General features: G+C 35.3%; 1 protein-coding gene across 1 annotated transcript; it reads right to left on the minus strand.

The window, feature by feature from the left end:
* Positions 1-3,362: 3,362 nt before the first annotated feature.
* Positions 3,363-13,471, minus strand: LOC149415610 (uncharacterized). The gene is made up of 4 exons (XM_089642240.1): positions 13,307-13,471; positions 12,240-12,818; positions 5,053-5,271; positions 3,363-4,417 (listed from the first exon to the last, which is right to left on the minus strand). The coding sequence occupies exons 1-4, from the start codon at positions 13,422-13,424 to the stop codon at positions 3,741-3,743; spliced, it is 1,593 nt and encodes a 530-aa protein (XP_089498366.1). The 5' UTR covers positions 13,425-13,471; the 3' UTR covers positions 3,363-3,740.
* Positions 13,472-20,974: the final 7,503 nt, after the last annotated feature.

Here is a 20,974-nt window from a genome sequence, read left to right on the forward strand (position 1 = left end):
ATGTACCGGAGAAAAACGCAACGTCTGAACTGGTGTGGGGCAGAAACGCACGTCCGCATATTGAGCTCGTTAAAAGAGAGAAATTTGAGCCCAAAAATGTTGTTTCTCTTTTAATATCTACTGTTAAATTAGAAATGTGTGTTGTACGCTTACCTGGTTTTTGTAGATCCGCCGCGATTTGCTTCCAAATTGTGTCTCTGTGCGCTGTGTCCTTGGATAAATCGTGTGCCCAATCATAAAGCACTGGATTTTTCTCAATCATTGCCAGCATCCTGTAATCGTCCGTGCGACCGAACCCTTTGCGTTTCGACACCGCCATTGAACAAATTTACTGATAAGCTTTGTTTTTCCAATACACGTGTAGAATTATAGTTGAAAACGCGAGCGACGCGACGTGGTTTCAGCGCTGCGTCGAATGTAGCACTAACAGGGAAGTCAAGCGACAAGCGACAACGTTGCCGCGGTTCCGCGCCCGTCATGCATAGCTAGTCTGTCTGGCGCGTTATTATTTGCCGCCCAGTCTGGCTACAGCGGCTTCGGCTGGCGACAGCGGGCAGTGCCGCACGCCGCTCGCCGCACGCTCGTGGCGAATGAACGCCGCATCACCGATCAGCTGTTTGTTGATTGCCGCAGGAAATGATAGCGCGCGCGCTACACCGCTTTATTTGAATAAAAATGATTCGAACATCAGCTGGTTGCATAGCCTACATAATACTATGAAATTAATAATGATTGTTTAGGGGTTACATCGTATTATAGTGTTAAAGTGCACTTGAGGTGTACCTTCACAAATGCGCTCTACAATTTATTATCTACCGTTATTATTATTAGATTATACCCCAATTAGGGATGCCATAGTCTCACTGTCTATAGTCATTTGGGAGCTGTTGGGACGCTTGTGCGGTTTCACATTAAAAAATGTTTTTTTTTGTTATTTATTAAGTTAAAATAAATACATATTTCGCTTTGTTAACTTAAGTGTACATTGATTAAAACAAAAATAATATATATACCTATATATTAATAATTATGGTTTACTACCTAAGTAACATATTTTTCTTAGGAGCATTTTGGTTTTGCTCATTGATCTTGAGGGCAAACAGTTTTTTCTTAAATATATTTATTCTATTTACGGTTGTCAGGCTATCAGGAAGGAGATTTAAATATATGTGTACACCCACATGGTCTATGTTTCTTATACCACACTCTGTCTTTGCTGAATTTGTGTATAATCATAGACATATGTCTGTGTGTATAATTTATTATGTTGTCTTGTGTGGTGGTCATGTACTTGTGATGTTTTCATAAATGAAGTATTTGTGTGTATGAGGCCATTTTGGATTTTTTGAAAAATACATTATGTAATAGGTTATTTGTTTAATTTGTTACTTTATGCGAGTATTATTGAATTCCTACATTAGAATGATAATTATGATTTGATTAAAAATACAACCCGTAAAAAACAAAGTTTTTCAAAGTTTGTAGTTATCTCTTGAGCCAGCTAGTAGTCAATTTCAAAGAATTATTTTTTTTGGTTCTATAAAAAGCCTGAGAAATGTGAAGATCCGCAAAGAATGAAAAGCTGATGTGAGGCTGTAATGATTTTATTTTTACATTAACCCCATGCAGGAGGCCTTGAGGGAAATAATTTTCCTTAGAGTCTATGTCATCTTATGGGATGCTGTGTGAAGGATTTTTTTTATGGAAAGGAAGGAGAGGAGTTATGGCAAGGTAAATGATATAAGGATTGGGTAGGAATCTAGATATCAGTGTGTCCAGGAGTGACGGACGTATGAATACAATAAATTGTCTAGGATTAAGAAGGGGACCCCTAGATGATTTGGGAATGTAGAGCAAAGCAACGAAGAAAGAAGTGTATGGAGAATATACGACGCAAATGTGAACGTTAGAAGAAGTCGAGGATGCCTGAGGTAGATATAGCAAGACCAAGTGAACCAGATACTTGAATCGGGCCATGTCATAATAGAAGAGTATAAATGAGACGGTGTATGAATGTAAATGAGGTAAGGAGTGTGTGCAAGATCAAGTTGTTTGGCGGTCAGTTCTCACTGCCTAAGTAGGTACGTTATGTTATTATAAGGTTTGTGGTTTTATGGTGATTTTTCACAAAAACAGCGCTATAAAAATTTTCCGATTATATATATATTTATTATTTTTTGTGATAAACTAATGTTTAAGTGACAAGGTTGTTTATGCAGAGCAAAAAGTATAACGTATTATTTTTAAGTAATAATTATTATCTGAAACACCTAAATAAATTGAAAAAATCTTCCGAAAAATATACATGCCGCCGACGGGAAATCCGCAGGCTTTTGATTGCCGGTCAGAAGAATACCAGAAGGATGCGAGTTCAATTCCCGTCGGCGGCATGTATTTACTCTCGGAAGATTTTTTCAATGTATATAGGTGTTCAGGCTAATGATTATTGCTTAAAAATAAAATACATCTTTTTTTATTATTACATTAATTTACATTTTTATTGCATTTGTTTACATTTTTTAAAATACCATCCAATAATAATTGAAAAACAGTAGTCATAAACGAAGAAAATTGTAGTTACTTACCTAACTACAAATTAGTTACACTTGAATAAAGCAGTGCAAGCAGTAATATTACGATTTCTGAACATTGTTTTGATAAAATTTATGATTCATGCTATATCATAAGTTTTTTTTGGTTTCAGCGTATTCAAGTCCTGATAAATGAAATCCTATGTACAGGATGTCCGAGGGGTAAAGGGCGCTTACTTCTTGGGGTGATTCTACATAATAGTGCAAGAAAAAAAAATGTTTTTCGAAATTCCAACGTTTCAAGGTAGTTTTTAGGTAAAAAGTTGAATTGTTTGTACGGGAAAATAAATATTTTTCAATGAAAAAATAACTATATAATTTTAAGTGAAATTTAATAGTTTTTAGTCCCCTCTACCCAAGCAAATCGACCATTTAGGTATTATCGGACTGCTGTATGACATTTATTAAGTTTTAATATTTAATTTTGTGAAGATTTTATTATACAATTTCGGTCTGAGATATGAACACATCTTTTAAACACGTTGAACGTCATGTAGGGCACCGGTGACCTCATAACGAAAATCGTCATTTTTCTCCCATAGCGCCATGACGGTCACCGGTGACCGCAGTTAATTTTCTTGATTTTCATGGAAAATTTTGGTCAAAAAAAAAAAATACGTTTTGATGGTCGCATATGCCATCTGAGTATTTTTTTTCAAATTTAAAATGGTAATGTTTCTTCATTTCCACAATGGCGTTCAACGTGTTAAAAGACTTTGTCGTATTGCATCCGGAACAATGAGGTACTTTCTGCTTTGACTTCTCGTAATATATTTATGGTTAATTTTATTAAGTTTTTGAGTACGTGGATAGAAACATTTTTATTATAAAACAATGTAGAACATATATAGAAAACTTAAACCAATACAGATAACAAAATCATACAACTGGAAGGTGTTCAACAATAGGAATGGTGGATTTAGATCCACATATAGTTTTTTGTAACGTTAGAATAAAGTCGGGGAAGCCCGAGGAAGACATGACACGATCAAATGAATCAGATACTTGAGTCGGGTCATGTCAAGAGTCAGAATAATAGAAGAGTATGTATGAGACGATGTATGAATGTACGGTGTGTGTGCCAAGACCGAGTTGTTTGGCGGTCCGTCCTCTCTGCCTACCACTGTTAGTTAGTTATCATCTAGCAAATCAGTGTTCATCATCCGATGAGTCGTTTGAAGTAAAAACTTCACGTTTCACCTTTGCAGATTTTCTTCTTCTGGAAGATGTTCGTGGCAAGTCCATGGCTTCCAATTCGTATTTAGAAACTAATTTGCAGATGTCCATTCGGGCCTTGATGATAAGATGGGCTGGGAGCTTCTTGACGGACATGGCCATGCTTTTGAAGAATACATCCACAGTATCATCTTGGGCATGGTCAATTTCATCATCATTAGAATAGTTAACTTTTTTTATGGTTTTCCTTAATTGTTTTCTTTTAGCTGTTGTCTTAGGTTTTGCTGGTTTTGTTTGTTTTGTCGCTGTGGTCGGTGGAGTTTCTGATATTGGGTCTGCTATCAAAGGGCTGATCTTCCCTGTATCTGATGTTACTTCTATTATCTCTTCTCTTACCCCACTCGGTTCTTCTTCGTAACATTCTTCGGAGTTGGGAAATTGTGTCGCATCTGAGGTCTCGTCTTCGACAAGTGCTTCCGCTGACAAATTGTATTTACTTGGGTCTAGGCAGATGTTTAGGAATTGAAGCTTTGGCCAGAAGTGCCAGTTAAGGCAACTCGTGACTGAGCTTGGATCTCGACTCAATCTTCTGCGATATCCTGATATGTAAGAGTGTCGTATTCCTTTCCACCTCTTCTTACAAACTGCATCTGAAAACAAGAGAAAAAATTGTATTAGACTAGATTTTTATAATTAACTACTTAGTTACTACCAAAAAACAGTCCATATTTTTATAATTAGCTACGAAAGTTACTGCCAATTAACAATATGGCGTCATGTCAATATTTTTATAATTAACTACGAGAGTTACTGCCAAAAATCAATATGGCGTCATATCAATATTTTTACAGTAACGGGGGCTTGCACAGAATAGGTTTTTAGGTTATATCTCGGGTTATTTTAATAATTTGTGCGTATTTCCTAACCTACAAACTTTACTTATATTTTTTTGAGTATTAAGCGTTAATCAAAAAAACAATTGTAAAAAATTTCAGGAGAAAAATTATTCTACATGTATATAGATACCTATTTCATCGCTTGTCTGAATTATTCTTCACGTAATCAGTTTTTAAAAATGAAACTTGAAAAAAAAAATGAGTTCATTAAACCAGATTTCTCGCTCACACAGGACTAACCGATTAACGTACAGACAAACGAAATTAGTATGTTTTTTTATGAAAATTAATATGGTTTTCTACAAATCAAAGAGTTGAATCACATAATAAAGAATAACGTTTTATTATAATGAAAAAAGGGTGTAATTCAATGAGTTTTGTTTTCTTACCAGGTTTTCGCATTTCCTTTGCAATTTCTTCCCAAATTTTATTTCTATAAACGGTGTCCTTAGCCAGATCATGCGATAAGTCATAAAGTACTGGATTATTCTCTATCATTTGTATCATCTTGTAGTCTTCCCCGCGAGTGAACGGGCGACACTTCGGCCGTCCCATTACCAATATGATATTATGATGTAAGCTGTCGGCGTACGAGTTTGGAGGGAATATTATTTAGCGGCGCGAGTGACGTGGAGTCGCCTCGGCGTCAGGTGCAGTACTGCGGGGCGGGGGGCGAGCGGCGCGGCAACGTTGCCGGTTGCCGGCCGGCCGGCCGTTCCGAATTCAAACGTTTGTTCGGCGCGTTATTTGCCCCCTTGCCTAAATACCTAATTGGCGGTTTTGCGAATGCGCACTTGAAAATATATATTTTTAAACGTTTAAATCAAATCATTGCAACGTTTTGACTAATAGTATGAAGCCTGTGACAGACCACCTTATAAGCGGGCTATATTTTTGTGGCTTCTCCAGTTTCAGCATATCGCTCGCCATACATTCCCATTGGTAGTGTATGGCGAGCGATATGCAATAGTCTTAGCCACGATGCGTATAGCGTAATGTGTCGCTTACCTGATACTAGCGCAGACCTTTGAAAAATCAGGTGAAATTATAACTGTAGGAATTATGAAACTGAAAATATTTATAAAAAACAAGTTGATAGACAGTACACAGTAATTTTGCTCTTATTTTGAATGTCAAGTGTGCAAAAAATCAAAATTTTCGAAATCAGGCTTCGACACTGACCTTTTTTTGTTTTAAAATTTAAGTGTGCAAAATTTCATCAATCTCGGATTAAAACTGTAGATTTATATAAAAATCAAACAAACACCGCCGTAGTCAAAATAAGTAAAACATTTACGTTTGGAATGAACAATCTTAGTAAGCATGAAAAAAACATCTGTCAAAAAATAAACAAAATAAATACACATTTCATGTGAAGAATTATCGATTAATTAATAAATTAAAAATAAAATACTTTTCGTACCCTGTTTCGTCGCTAATTTAAACCATTTATACCACCAATTTAAACTTCTTAAATGAAAACATGAAAAAATGAAACAAAAAATTGTTTCTTGAAACGTTCATTGTAGAATAGAATAGAAACACTACCTTTGGACAAAGACACCATAAATACCACGCTATTAAAGCATTCAACAGTCTTCCACTTGAAACAAAAATTGAGGAAAATAAAAATAAATTCAAACACAAAATAAAAAAATGGATTAAAGAACAAAAAAGACAATATTTCCAAAATTCTACAACATAAGAGAATAAAACATATACACGCAACACAAAAAAATGTACAAGGCAAGCGGCACGCACAAGCACATAGATCATTGTAAGTGCCGATTTCCATTCCCTTCTAATGTTTTTATTTTGGTGTGAGAATTGGATTTTGATTTCTAATCTTTATTTTTGGTGTAAATTTATCTTTATTTTAATGTTGTTTTTTGTTTAAATGTATTAATTCGTATATTTTAAAATGGGGGCCTCAGCATGGGTGAACAACCCAGTGAGGCCAACGTTGCTGAATTGAAAAGTACTGTAGAGTAATGTAACTAACTAACTAACTAACTAACCATCACGCCGTTTCCCCGCAGGGGTAGGCAGAGAGGACGGACCGCCAAACAACTCTGTCTTGGCACACACTCCTTGCCTCATTCACATTCATACATCGTCTCATACATACTCTTCTATTGTTCTGACTCTTGACATGGCCCGACTCAAGTATCTGATTCACTTGGTCGTGCCATGTCTTCCTCGGGCGCCCCCGACTTCTGCTACCATTCACATTTGCATCGTATATTCTCCTTACACTCCTTTCTTCGCTCATTCGCTCTACATGCCCAAACCATCTAAGCGTCCCTTTCTTGATCTTACTCATTACGCTTACATCAGCCTTGCACTCTTTGCGGATATCCACATTCCTCACACGATCATACATGGTTTTACCGCACATACGCCTCAGGGATCTCATTTCAACAGCATTCAATCTACTTTCATCCTTTCTTTGCCAGTTCCATGCCTCACTTCCATACATCAGGGTAGGTACCAGCACTCCATTGTGGACTGCTAACTTCGCTTCTTTGGACAATTTTTTGTTAGCGCCAACTGCGTTCAGTCCTCCATTAATGGAGTTACCTGCATTTACTCTTCTTTCAATATCTCTGTCAGCCTTCCCATCACTCGTAAACATGCTTCCTAAATACACAAATTCATCCACCTGCTCCAAGTATTCCCCATTCACAGCTATATTACACACTGTTTTCGTACTTTCTCTTTCAAACACCATTACTTTAGACTTACTTACATTCATCATTAACTCATTCTTCACGCATAATTCGTTCATCCTAGACACGAGAGACTGCAGATCATCCATACTATTAGCAATCAGCACCGCATCATCAGCATACAACAGGCAACATACTTTCAGATTACTCAAATTCGCGCCCAATCCCACATCTTTCAATTCTTGCATACAATTATCCATGTATAGATTGAATAACCACGGTGACATTACGCAGCCTTGTTTAACACCTTTTGTGATATCAAACCACTCCGTAAAACCACCGTTCACCCTAACACATGCAACGCTTCCCTCATATAGAGACGCAATTGCCTGAGTCAGATTCGCACTCACTCCATACTTGGACAACACCTTCCATAGCTTTTTCCTGTCGACTCGGTCGTATGCTTTTTGTAGATCTACAAAGGCACAGAAAAGTTTCTGGTTTTTTGCCAGAAACTTCTCGGTGAGCATACGCAATGAGAAGATCTGGTCCATGCACCCCCTTCCACTCATAAAAGCACCTTGCACATCCCATATTTTATCCTTTGTTTCCTTTCTTACCCTTTCAATCAAAATTCTACCATACAGCTTGCCAACTGAACTTAGCAGGCTAATAGCCCTATGATTCCCACATTCCATACGTGACCCTTTACCTTTGTATAATGGCATGATCACTGCTCTTCTCCAATCTAAAGGCGTGTAACCTTCCTTTAAACATTGGTTAAAAAGATTGCACAACCATTCAATAAATAAATAAATAAATCTGGACTCTATAGGAAGACAATATTAATTTTATCTATGAATGTAATTGAATGTTGTCATGCTGTGGTCGGGGTATCATGAAAATTATGCACGAAGACGTTGAATTAAATGGGGATAATGTTCAAATTAGCATTCACAGAAATCATACCGAGCCACTGGCGCTTTTTTAAATATACACCTATCTGTCAGTTGCTAGTTGTACGTAGTCTTTGATGATTCATTAAAAAATAACAATCAAATAAAACAATAGGTGACTTCTCTCCTGGTTTTACCTTACATGAATCACTAATCACTTGCTACTCACTAATCAATAGTAGGTGCTTTTGCAAATACCCGCGAATGCATGCTGGCCGAAATGTGGCCAATTTGAAGAGATATAATTATAATTTTACTCTATCAATAATCGCTTATCACTAATAAATCGAAACTAATCAAAGTAATAAAGTTTAAGTACCTATGTACTATACGAATACTTACACTATATGTTTTAGCTATATATCTAGTTTATTTTTAATTATTTTATTTTAAAGTGATCAAAAAATTCAACGTCTGTTTTTCGTTTCTTTTTTAAATCCCAATGAAAACTTTCGTACGGTGGGCTCTGCACAGAGGTGAAATTTTTGCATATTTTTCTGTCTGGATTTTTTATGGAAAATGTATGTATATGTATACTTTTCTATAAATCCAGCTAACACTTTGGGCACATTTTGCACCCTTATTCTAAAATTAATTACGAAACACTTCAATATTATAAAACTTCCTTCTTCTTCTGGCGCTAGTAAAATTAGAAAGAATATTTATCGTAATTTTTTTTTTTTTTTTAAAGAAAGACAAACGTTCCCGGGTTACGAATAACCTGACAATATTTGAAAATCTCCTACTAGCACCACAGTGAGCTGAAAATGTTGCTTGTGTTGTGATGGAGGACTTAGACAGCTGAGGAATTGAACACACTACGCCTGGGTGGGACCCAAACGCGATGTCAAATCGGCCAACGACCGGTCAAACTGGTTAATGTAAGTACGTAAGTTGTAAGTTTAACCACAATGTAGTAAAAACATATGTCGTTAAGACAGTAATTATAGGGTTTAGTCGTAAGTCACTAGGTATAAGTCTAATATGTAAGTCACTAGTTTTTAGTCAGTAGTTATGAACCTAAGTCGTAAGTCACTTGAAGTAAGTCTTAGATGTAAGTCACTGGTCATTATAAATCCTAGTCATAAGCCAGGTGTATTTATTATTTATTAAATATATTTGTACAGCACCATTGAGGAGTATTTTCATGAAAACGGCGCTGTATAAATTAGTCAATTATTATTATTATTCACATTTGAAACTTTAGAAAAGCCGGGTACTAATTAAACTAGTGAAAAGTAATTTTTATTGTTGTTTTTTGTATTTCGTCTACAAACTATTGAGGGTCAAGAGGTAAAAGGAATAAATTAGAATAAAGTGTGATCTTAAATATTTTTAATTACTTTAATTTTTAACTTATTAAGGTAATCAGGTACATTTATATGGTTGCTTACATAATGAATTAAAAAAATGACATTTTAATATCACACAATAATTTACAGGTTCTCCTATTTTTTACTTTAAAAATATTAAAATATTTTTTGGAAAGCGTGAAAAAATTGTTTACTATTAATTGCTGGGCAATAATAAAAGTCCTTGCAAGGTTTCCTACCAAAGAGCAATTTGAAGAGTGTAAAAATCTCTCTAGTCGACCCTAAAAGCAACTGAAATACCGTCAATAAATTCTACATATTATATACACAGATATTTTTAATTAAATAAAAACAGTACTCGATAATATACTGCCTATATAATTTTAATAATTGTGCTGCCAATCTAACATATCATTTGTATTCGCTTTTCAATCAATCTTCACAAACATGATATTTTCTAACACATGGAAATTCGATTTCCTTATCCCTATTTAAAAAAAGTTGTTAAACACTAAGGACGGGTTGTTTCGGAGAATTTGAACAATTCCTCATATTTCAAAGTTCATTTTCAAGTTCTATGAAAGATTTTTTCAAGTTCTGTTTTAATATCAGTTTTGCCAAGAAATTAGTTTATAATGATATAATAACAGAACTTGAATAGGACTTTCACAGAACCCGAAAACGAACGTTGAAATTTGATGAATTGTTGAAATTCTCTGAAACACAATTCCTAAAAATGATTGCAATGAATGCATGAAGTATCGCCCGTCGGTCTGATAAGCTGTCACCGGCTGCCACAAACACGTCGCTCTGGGCTCTTTTTGTGATAAAATGCTTTTCTGTGTATTTGTATTTATATGCACAAATCACTCTCGAGAAAAAACCAAATTTGACAATTATTCACAATGCTTTTCGAATAAAATAAAGTGAGACAGCGAACATAGAAACACATAAGAGTATGAAGAAAACCAGTATGAAGGACAGATAGTACGTCGTATTTTACTCTTTGCTCGCTCGTTTGTTCATCAAGACTGACGGTAAAAGCGGCCCAATGACGGGCGAGCATGTGCGCGGCGAGCAGTTTGAGCATGATGTCCATACAAAAATGCTCGAGGCTCGCCTGTGGTCAGTTTATGGTCGAAAGTGGTGTCTCGAAAAGGCAAGAGAAACGAGGGGCGTTCTTATTAATATGGCCGTTTCACCCGTACACATATTCTTTGAGTGCCTACCTCTTTCTAATGCGTTCCGTTCATTTAGCTATGTATGATGTTATTTGTAGCCATTTCATTCATTCACACAGATTCGTTGTGGCTATCCTTTCCCCGTGCGTTTCGTAATTCGATTTAAACCTGGAAACAGCATGCTATATTTTTGTTCGATTAGTAGGAACGTAACGCGTATTTGTATATATGTCAATGATTATGAGTTTGCTTTAATACAATTTATATCTGATGAATAGAACTGATTCATTTGGTGAAATGATTATACCGTATGTGCAGAATGAAGTCTATCGATGTCTGATACATTAATTTTTTTTTTCATTAATGTGAATATATTGTATAACATATACAAATATAATTGTAAAAGCCTATTGAAGCGGGGTAAAAAGATACATAATTATAATTGTAAGCTTGTTGTACCTACTCCTTTAAAAAGTAACATGAAAAGTATTTATTGTAAATGATGTTATTTATTATATGTACTTAGATATTAAATTTCTGCATTGTGTTGTCTGTATTATGTCTGTAAAAGCCCTACGAGCGTTCAAACAAATAAATAAATACGTAAATAAAAGCAGCATAAACGAAAAAACGGTAACCGGATAACTCAGAATAGTGACAATTCAACATACTTTTGAAAAGTGATAAAAAAGGTTAAATAGGTTACGTTAGGTAAAGTTTATAGGCCAGTTTTTTTTAGTCACTTGTAATGACTTTATATCACTTTTCAAAAGTATGTTGAATTGTCACGGAACCCGATAAAACATAATATAAGTAAGCTCAGGTGTTTTGCAGAAATTCACATGTGAATGTGAAGTCAAGAAATGGTCACTCAGCGCCATTTATTTATTTTTCGAGATTCGAAATGTTTCTGTTAAATGCTGATTCTATGTCCGTTTAAGCTTTTCAACAAATCAACAGAAGAGGACAACTGTCATGTTGTTAAGCTTGTCAGCTTATTACATTTGATAGAAAGCTGAAACGCACTTAGAATCGGCTTTTAACGGGGACCTTTCATATGTAAAAAAAAAAACAAAATGGCGTTGAATGAAGTTGATGATAATGTTACATATGATTTTCTGTTCAACAACTGTGCCTTTTCTTCCTCAACTCTCTCGGAAAGACATTATTCAGCGAGACACAATAAACGATGAAGTTCGAGTGCTACATCCTCCCGTTTGCAGTGACTGCGTTGATTTTCATTGGTTGTGTGGTAGCTACGTTTGCCTATTAAAAATTCCCCATCTACGGTTTGGGTTCGCCTCGCCAGTACGGAAACGACCTCGTCAATTATACTGTGCTGTTTCGTCGAAAGTATAGAGCAAACTATGGTTGCCACTTTGATTAGTTTTCTGACGAATCTTTCGTTTCAAAAACGTCGTGTTTCATTGTCTTCCTTGATGCTTTCAATTTTTTACTTCTGGCTGTCGAAGCAGAAGATCTTGGCATGTTCATAGTTTCCAATTCGTATTTAGATACTATATTGCAGATATCCATTTTGGCCTTGATGATCAAATTTAGCGGGAGGTTCTTTACGGACATGGCCATGCTTTTGAAGAAGGTATCTATCGCGTCATCTCGGTCATGGTTCAAACCATCCGAATAGTACCCTTCCTTGTGAGTTTTTCTAATTCGTTTCCTTTTGGGTTTTGCTTGATTTGATGCTTCCATGGCCAATGCTTCTGATAGAGGGTCTGCTATCAAAGGTTTAGGTGTATCTATTGATGGATTTGCTGTGACATTTATTTCTGTTGGTTCTTCTTCGTAGCAGTCTTCGGAGTTAAGATCTGGTGCTGGGTCGGAAGGTTCGTTTTGGACTAGTGCCTCAGCCGAGCCAACGTATTTGTTTGGAAGCAAGCAGATATTCAAGAATTGAAGCCTTGGCCAGAAGTGCCAATCTAGACATTTCCAGGCAGTTCCTGGACACCTCGTCAGCTCTCTCCGATACCTCATGTAAGCGTGACGTATGGTTTTCCATCTCTTTTTGCAAATTGCATCTGAAAATATAAAAAAGGAATAATTCTATTAGAGTTGCGTTACAATTATAGGTAAATATACAGAAGCGCGCCTCATACAATTTTCACAACTTATTTATAACAAACACTAGGTTATTAGGCTAGTTATTTATTCTTTTAGAATTAAACCCAAACTAAGAACCTAAGAAAATACTAACTCGCCAAGCTTTTGAAATAAAATCTTTTTATTCACCTTAGTCAACAAAAAGGCAAGTAAATTAAAATTTAAATTAAGGCAAGTAAATTTTAATTTTAACCTTCTTATTTTCAATAAGTTAAATGAAAATTCGCTTTCGGGGTATGGGATGACAGCAATTTCCAATAATTGAAATAAGCGTTGCCAGCAATCCCTAATATTTACCAAAATCAGTACGTACCTACAGCTAAAAAAAATACTTTCGAACGGCGAGTTCTGGCGTCTTGAAATTTGCAGTCTTTAAATCAAATTTTGCATTAAAAAATAATCTTACGAGGTTTATTCAGTTCCAACCCGATCTCTTTCCAAAGTTTGTCTCTGAAAACTGTATCCTTGGCCAAATCGTGTGACCAGTCATAAAGTACGGGAAGGTTCTTTATCAATTCAGTCATTTTGTAGTCCTCATCGCGCGTGAAAGTGTGGCGCTTCGGTCCACCCATTAAACGAACAATAATATTATGATGACGAGATTCAAACGAAAGGATTTTACACGCGAGCGACGTGGCGCCGCCTCGGAGTCAAATGCGGTACTGAGGAAAGGGGAAAGGTGGAAAGACGCGGCAACGTTGCCCAACTACGGCTGTTCCAAGTTCAAACTCCTGGCGCGTTTATTTGTCTCTCCTAGAGTAGGCAAGTACCTAGGCAACTCAAGATAAATTTTAATAAAAAAATGCTCATTGCAATGATAGTATTAATGCGGTTCTTGGATTTTATTGATTCATTTGATTTTTTGGCGCCGTAAAATGGTTGTTTCTGTGTTTTGCAAACAATAATAAATTGCAATTTTTTAGCATATTTTCAATAATGTTTAATGTTTTACGACGATGTAATGTTTAAGGATATTTTTCCAAAATTTCGGTTGTTTTACGACGAATTACCAATTTTTTTACAATTACAAGTTTCCATGTTTTGGGATGATTTACTAAGTTTAAATAAGTTTTTCAATAATTTTCAATAATTTACGATGATTTACCATGTTTAAACATATTATAACAATTTTAACACGGTCACAATCTTGCATCGGAAACGGAACGTACGTACAAATTTTAAAAAATGTCAAAAATTATAAAATGTAAACATTTATTAAATAATAAATTTTAAAAAAAAATTATATCAATAATTTTCAGTGTTTTACGACGATTTACCATGTTTAATCACATTTTTCAATAATTTTCAATGTTTTATAATTTAAGAACATTTTTCAATAATTTGCAACGTATGAGGACAATTTATTGTGCACGACGGTTTACCACGTTTATACATATTTTACTCTATTTTTTAATGTTTTACGACGATTCACCATGTGCACAATTTGATAAATTTTGCAGAGAAACGTCACTTGTGATTTTTCAAACACCTGTATTCCAGATCACGCCAAATAGAGTAGGTACCTAATGTGAAAAAGAGAATAAACCCAATTGTCGAATTACATTCCATATATAAGCATTATTTTTATATTCAATGGTAAAAGATCAATGGTTGCGTTGCTTGTGTGGCACTTAGCGCCGTCTTGTTGAAAGTAAACGTTGTTCAGATCAATACCATCCAATTCCGGCCATAAAAAAATCATTAATCATCTCTCGATAACGCAATCCATTCACCGTAACTGTTACTCCAGCATCATTTTCGAAAAAGTAAGGTCCAATGACTCCACCGGACCATAAACCGCACCAAACTGTCACACGTTGAGGATAGAGAGGCTTTTCAACAATAACTCTTGGGTTTTTCGAGCCCCAGATGCGACATTTTGCTTGTTGACGAAGCCACCGAGGTGAAAATGAGCCTCATCACTCAAGATGATTTGCATTTGATTCACTCATGTGAATTTTAATAATTTCAATGCGTTGTTGAAGCGTGTATTGTTCCATTTTTATTAATGGCGTAGTTTTTACTTGTCAAATGTTAAAAAATGAGAGCTTCAAAAGTAACATCTACTGAAATAGCGGGCTATTCAAAATAACACCTCTTATTGGAAAACCCTGTACATCGTCATTTTTCTACTTTCTATAAATATATAAGCCTTTGGAAGAAAATCTCTAAATGATAGTGAAAACCTTATATAAATCTGAAGTGTAGTTTTGGAGAACTTAGCGCACAAACTTATTTTATACTATTTAGTGACTACAAACGTAATTCAACATAAAAATTAACATAATTCAATATTCAAATTAACTACATAATTTAATGTATACAATTTGAGAGAATTAGTATTCTAACAATAGCCAAAGTTTTTTTAAATGCTCGATACTGTAGATTGTAAACTTATAAGATTTAAATTATCCAATTTCAGGGAGTTAATTTGCTTTTTGAACTGTTCATATTTAAGTTTCGGTTACCTTAATTATGTTTTTGGAACATAATATAATATAATCTGAAAGTATGTTGCCTGTTGTATGCTGATGATGCGGTGCTGATTGCTAACAGTATGGATGATCTACAGTCTCTCGTCTCTAGGATGAACGAAGTACGTATGAAGAATGAGTTAATGATGAATGTAGGTCTGAATTCATGGTATTTGAAAGAGAGAGTACGAAAACAATGTGTAATATAGTTGTGAATGAGGAATACTTGGAGCAAGTTGATAGTTTGTGTATTTAGGGATTATGTTTACGAGAGATGGAAAGGCTGATATTGAAAGAAGGGTAAATGCAGGTAACTTCATTAATGGAGGGCTGAACTTGGTTGACGTTAACAGCAAAAATGTCCAAGGAAGCGAAGCTAGCAGTCCACAATGGAGTGCTGGTACCTACCCTGATGTATGGTAGCGAGGCATGGAACTGGCAGAGGAAAGATGAAAGTAGACTGAATGCTCTAGAAATGAGATCGTTGAGGGTGTATGCATGGTAAAACCTTACATAATCGTGTGAGAAATGTGGATATCCGCAAAAAATGAAAGGATGATGTAAACGTAATGAGTAAGATTAAGAAAGGGACGCTTAGATAGTTTGGGCAAGTAGAGCGAATGAACGAAGAAAGGAGTGTAAGGAGAATATATGACGCAAATGAGGATGATAGAAGAACTCGAGGGCGCCCGAGGAAGACATAGCACGATCAAGTGAATTAAATACTTGTCTAGGGCCTTGTCAAGAGTCAGAATAATAGAAGAGTATGTATGAGAAGATGTATGAATGAGAAAGGGGCAAGGAGTATGTGCCAAGACCAAGTTGTGGCGGTCCATCCTTTCTGCCTCCCCCTACGGGGAAACGGTGTGATGGTTAGTTAGTTAGTTACCATTTCACATCTAAATACAAGTAGCGGTGCTGAGCCGTGGTCATTCATCGTTCTTAGCATTCGTATGTTCATTGTTGCAATTATGTAAGTACCTATAACTTCATTTAATTTTGGATTTTTTAAGTATTTACTATCCAATTGACCCCAATTTCAGCACTTCACCGCCCTCTAGGCCACCACCGCCCCATTGGATCACGCCAACGCCCCCAAGGTGACGGTACCATCCCCGTTGGGAACCACTGCTCTGCACTTTTGGTGGGACGTTCAATAAGACTTTTCCAGAGGCAAGGAAGTCCGGAAATCCGTCCTTACTAAATTAGGTAATAACATATTAATTATAAGATATTTAGCAAATATACCTAACTACAAAATATTAAACATATAACGATAGAAAAATGTATTTACATATGTTAGCGCTGTTTTTTAGAAATAAACTGAAAAATAAAAATGTTTTATAAACTTGTTGAAACCTTCTTTCTGTATATTCTTTGTTTATTTTATATATAATAAAATTAAAATTCAAAAAATATTTAATTCACAAAAATACAGAGTACAAAGGGTATAGCTTGTAGGTTACATCCTATGTCTTCCAGCTAACCCAACAAATGCACATTATATTACATAACCCAACAATTACATGTTAAAAAATGTATGGAAATAAAAAATTAAAAAAAACAGAGGTATTTAATATTAATAATAATGATTGGATTATTTGTATAGCGCCGTTTCGTGAGAAAATCACCACAAGGGCGCTTAACAAATATAATATATGCAATATTACCTAGGTGGGTACTTAACTTAGAACTTTATAATTTAAGCATTCATTTTCATGAATAATTATGAATAAAATCTTCAAGATAACATATTATATAACATTATACCTTTATGCAAAATGAAATTATTAATATTTTGAATATTATTTCTGTACTTAAAGTTCATTGTTAATTATATCTGTTTCATGTAACTTCTAAATATCAACAAAAGCAATAAGTTTCATGCTGTTATAATTCCTTAAATAATATATATTAATTTCTTGTGTTCATTACCCACCCGCGCCCAAGTGGGTTCAATACATTTGGGAGGCGGGTATGGGTACCGCCGCTCCGGGAACCATTTATTGGATAACCAACACCTCTGCCATAGGTCACCCCAAGTGGTTCGCTACGTTTGGTGACCAAGCAGAGGAGCCCAGGTTCTTGATGGTGAGATTTGTTTAGGTCTACTGCTTTCGCACCGGTTCGAGAGAGACTGGTTGAGGGAGGGCTTTTGACTCCGGCCGGACTCTCAGTTGGAGGGATGGATAAATACGGTCACTCCTGGATACACTGACCCCGGATTCCTACCCACCCTTCATACGTTTTACCACACAGCATCCCTTAAGATGACAAAGGCCCTGAGAGGAGTTATTTTCCTCATCGCGGAGCTAATGTAAAATATATAAATGTTAACATGTATGCAAAAATAAATTATGATCTGTGACCTTCATTTTTCAATTTTCAATATATGCGTTTGTGCGATTCACCTTAAGGCGATGTCATACGTAGTAATGCAAAATCATGGGTTTTTGGTTTGAAAATTTGGTCGCCTAGAAATGTTTCAGATGCTTTAATTAAATACTGCGAGTAGAATACATCTTGGCCTTTGAAATAATCGAGTATTTTTTAGATAAGTTTTTTTATAAGCCCAGAAAAAAATAATGTATAAGGCCTATGAAAACTGCTTTAAAGTTCAACATCTCCTACTTATAAACCCATTTTCGGTTATGATTTTATTGTATAGTGTAGCAAATTAAGTTATTTATAAAATGATCGAAAAAAAAAAATTTATGCCTGAACATCCACAAAATAAAATAAAAGGCACTTTTTGGCCATGTTTTTTTCTTGCATAAATCAAAACAGGCGGATGGTGTTAAGTGGGAATTTAAACCTTATCGCCATCTACGTAAGGGTTGTTATTGATAGCGGCTCAATTTAAAATATTACACGACGTAGTGCATCGCCTTAAAATTGGGTTATTCGAATTCTAGAAAGGATTTGTCGATAATCGGAGGTTCAATGTTACATTTGATAACCACTGATCTTAAACGTAAAATTTGCTAAAAAAAATTTGTATTATTTTTCGTAAAATTTGAAACACTGACAACTGACATTGACGCTTCTAGAAGCAAGTCACAGTTAATTTATTTTGTAAAAACTGCGGGAAATGTACATTTTTATTTATTTTAATGCTTGTTTATAGGGACTAATAGTTTAGTGTGCAGACTGTGGCATAATGTTTTGGTTGGGTATCACGAGTCATGAGTCTCAGCGAGCTGCAAATTAACCAACAGCCGGCGAACGGTGAATTATGCCCGATAAACCGCTTAGAGGGAGCGCCGTCTCTTACAGCTACAGCCAGCTGCTAAATCATGTGAATACAAGTGTATCACCTCTCCGTAGGCATACCGCCGATAACTTCTAACTCTCTCTCTTTCTCATAAGTGATGCATGCAACGGAAGAAATGTTATGGAAGACAGAAGTTAGGAGGAAGGATTATCTCTATTATATACAAATACGACTGAATTATTTTGAATTTGTTTTTAGTCTCGGCTAATATTGGAATTTTCTTTTTTTACTCATTGTAAGCATTTGGACTATGCTTTGATTTCTACAACCTTTCGATATCTGATGACTTGGCTAAGCCTTTTATCCCAATTGTGTTTAAGTTTATTTTCCAGTAAAAGCTTTATATTAACAATGATGTAATGGAGTCAACGTAGGTTTTTGGCAATTGCCGCGTTTAGTTCCGAGATTTTGATTTTACTTTGTCGTGGAAAAAATTATAGGAATCTACTCACTCTAATTTGTCAATCTACAAAGCAAAGCGACGTTGTTAAGTTATTAACCTTTAACTGTTGACGTGGGTTAGAAGGCACACCATTGCTGAGGACCCGCCCTAGGGACGGGTTTTGTTGTGTTCAACTTACTGCCTTCAACATTTTGTACAAACAGACAAAATCTGTTCAAAATGTTTATCTAGATTTCTTTATTAATTTTAGAAATAAAAAAAACAAGCTCAGTAAAACAAAAATTCAGAATTATAGGAACTTCACGACAAAATTAATGAAATTTAATAAAATATTTATAAAATATAAGTAAATAGTGAATAAAACTAAACACCAACTAGGTCCATAAATCGAAACAAAAAATGGTACAGGCTTCCAATTAGGTGAATTGTAGCACACAACGGTGACATGTCATATTGCTGCAACCCAGGCATGTGGGCTTCTTACATAACCAATAGGCAAAACGAGCGCGTCTTTTGAGTTGAAATGGACATACCGAACAATTCTTCCAGTCAGTCACAGCAGATTCGTTATATACTGCTTCTGGTTGAGGTGGTGGAGGTTTGTCTTGACCGACTCTCTATTGGAAAGGGATTTCATGAAAAATCGTGAAAAGGGACCGTTCTATAGGTTCAATATTTTCGCACGTCTCATAGAGTACATTTGTGTTTATGCCACATAAAATTACTGTTGACTATACGCTTGTAAGTTTCTATGAGAGAATAACGTTATTGCTGACCGCACGCCTACGAGAAGGATCGATTTGCAAACGATAGGTAGAGCAAGATATCCTAGGAAGGTAATTGGAGGGATGGAATGGTGAGACAATATGCGATTAAATGTATGCTTGTCGTCTGACATGTCACCAATTAAAAGTTAAATGTCGCTCTAATTCCAAGTAAATCAAATCTAAAATAAATCTCTTAGTAAAGTCGTAATATTTTTTAGCAATGCCTCTTGACAAATTTGACCAATGTTGAGCAATTACTTAAGCTTACTGTACAGCCTCCAGTCCAGTACATAGATCTGATACACCTAGATAAGTAGTCAGTGACCGCTAGATTAGGTAGTCGGCAGTTAGTTGGTAATAGTATAGTACCCGAAGTAGCTACTAACTAGAAGCATGTAGTATCAAGTAGCTGGATGAATAGACGGAGGCTGTAGAACTAGAACTAGAGGTAGAATGTAGAAGGCAGGTTGTATTGTAGGCAGTAGGGAGGAAGTAGGAAGTAGGCTTCGCTAGCCGGGATTGCCTGGCGATGACCGGAAAGGGATGGAACAGCTGATTGGCGGGATATGGATTCAAATATTAATTGGGTGTGGAAAACATCATTCTAATAATCGATTTATATTTATGTGGCACGGTTGGAACTTTAATAATTGTGTCACTATAGCTATACAAAAATATAAAGTTTGTACGAAAATTCTGAAAAATGGAATTGGTTATGATATCAAAACAGCTAAAGACACGAATTTTTTTATAAATTTAATTTAGATTAAATTTGATAATATTATTATTAAGTTCTGCAAGTGTTTTAGTTTTTTATTATTGTGACAGCTGTTTCGGCTTACAAGGCCATTTTCAAACAGTTTGAAAATGGCCTTGTAAGCCGAAACAGCTGTCACAATAATAAAAAACTAAAACACTTGCAGAACTTAATAATAATATTATCAAATTTAATCTAAATTAAATTTATAAAAAAATTAAATGGAGTTCTACGAATTAAACACAAAAACAATAAATAAAGACACGAATCTTATTATTTTAATTATGTGTTTATATCTCGTATGCAATTGAATTTGAAAGATTAAATAAAAAACAACAATAAATTACCCAGCTTAGCGCGAATTACAAAAGTAATTGAATAGTTCGCCAACAAAATATT

The sequence above is a fragment of the Hesperophylax consimilis genome, chromosome 18 (assembly GCF_061612785.1).
Source record: "Hesperophylax consimilis isolate HC1 chromosome 18, BYU_Hcon_1.0, whole genome shotgun sequence".
Taxonomy (NCBI): domain Eukaryota; kingdom Metazoa; phylum Arthropoda; class Insecta; order Trichoptera; family Limnephilidae; genus Hesperophylax; species Hesperophylax consimilis.

What these genes read in the sequence shown, in the direction of transcription:
- LOC149415610 (XM_089642240.1), bottom strand. Translation starts at nt 13,424, where the DNA reads ATGACTGAATTGATAAAGAACCTTCCCGTACTTTATGACTGGTCACAC. An exon ending in TTCTGCTTCGACAGCCAGAA is followed by an intron (nt 5,272 to 12,239) that starts GTAAAAAATTGA and finishes GCCGCTAAATAA; the next exon opens with TATTCCCTCCAAACTCGTAC. An exon ending in AAAGGAAATGCGAAAACCTG is followed by an intron (nt 4,418 to 5,052) that starts GTAAGAAAACAA and finishes TCTTGTTTTCAG; the next exon opens with ATGCAGTTTGTAAGAAGAGG.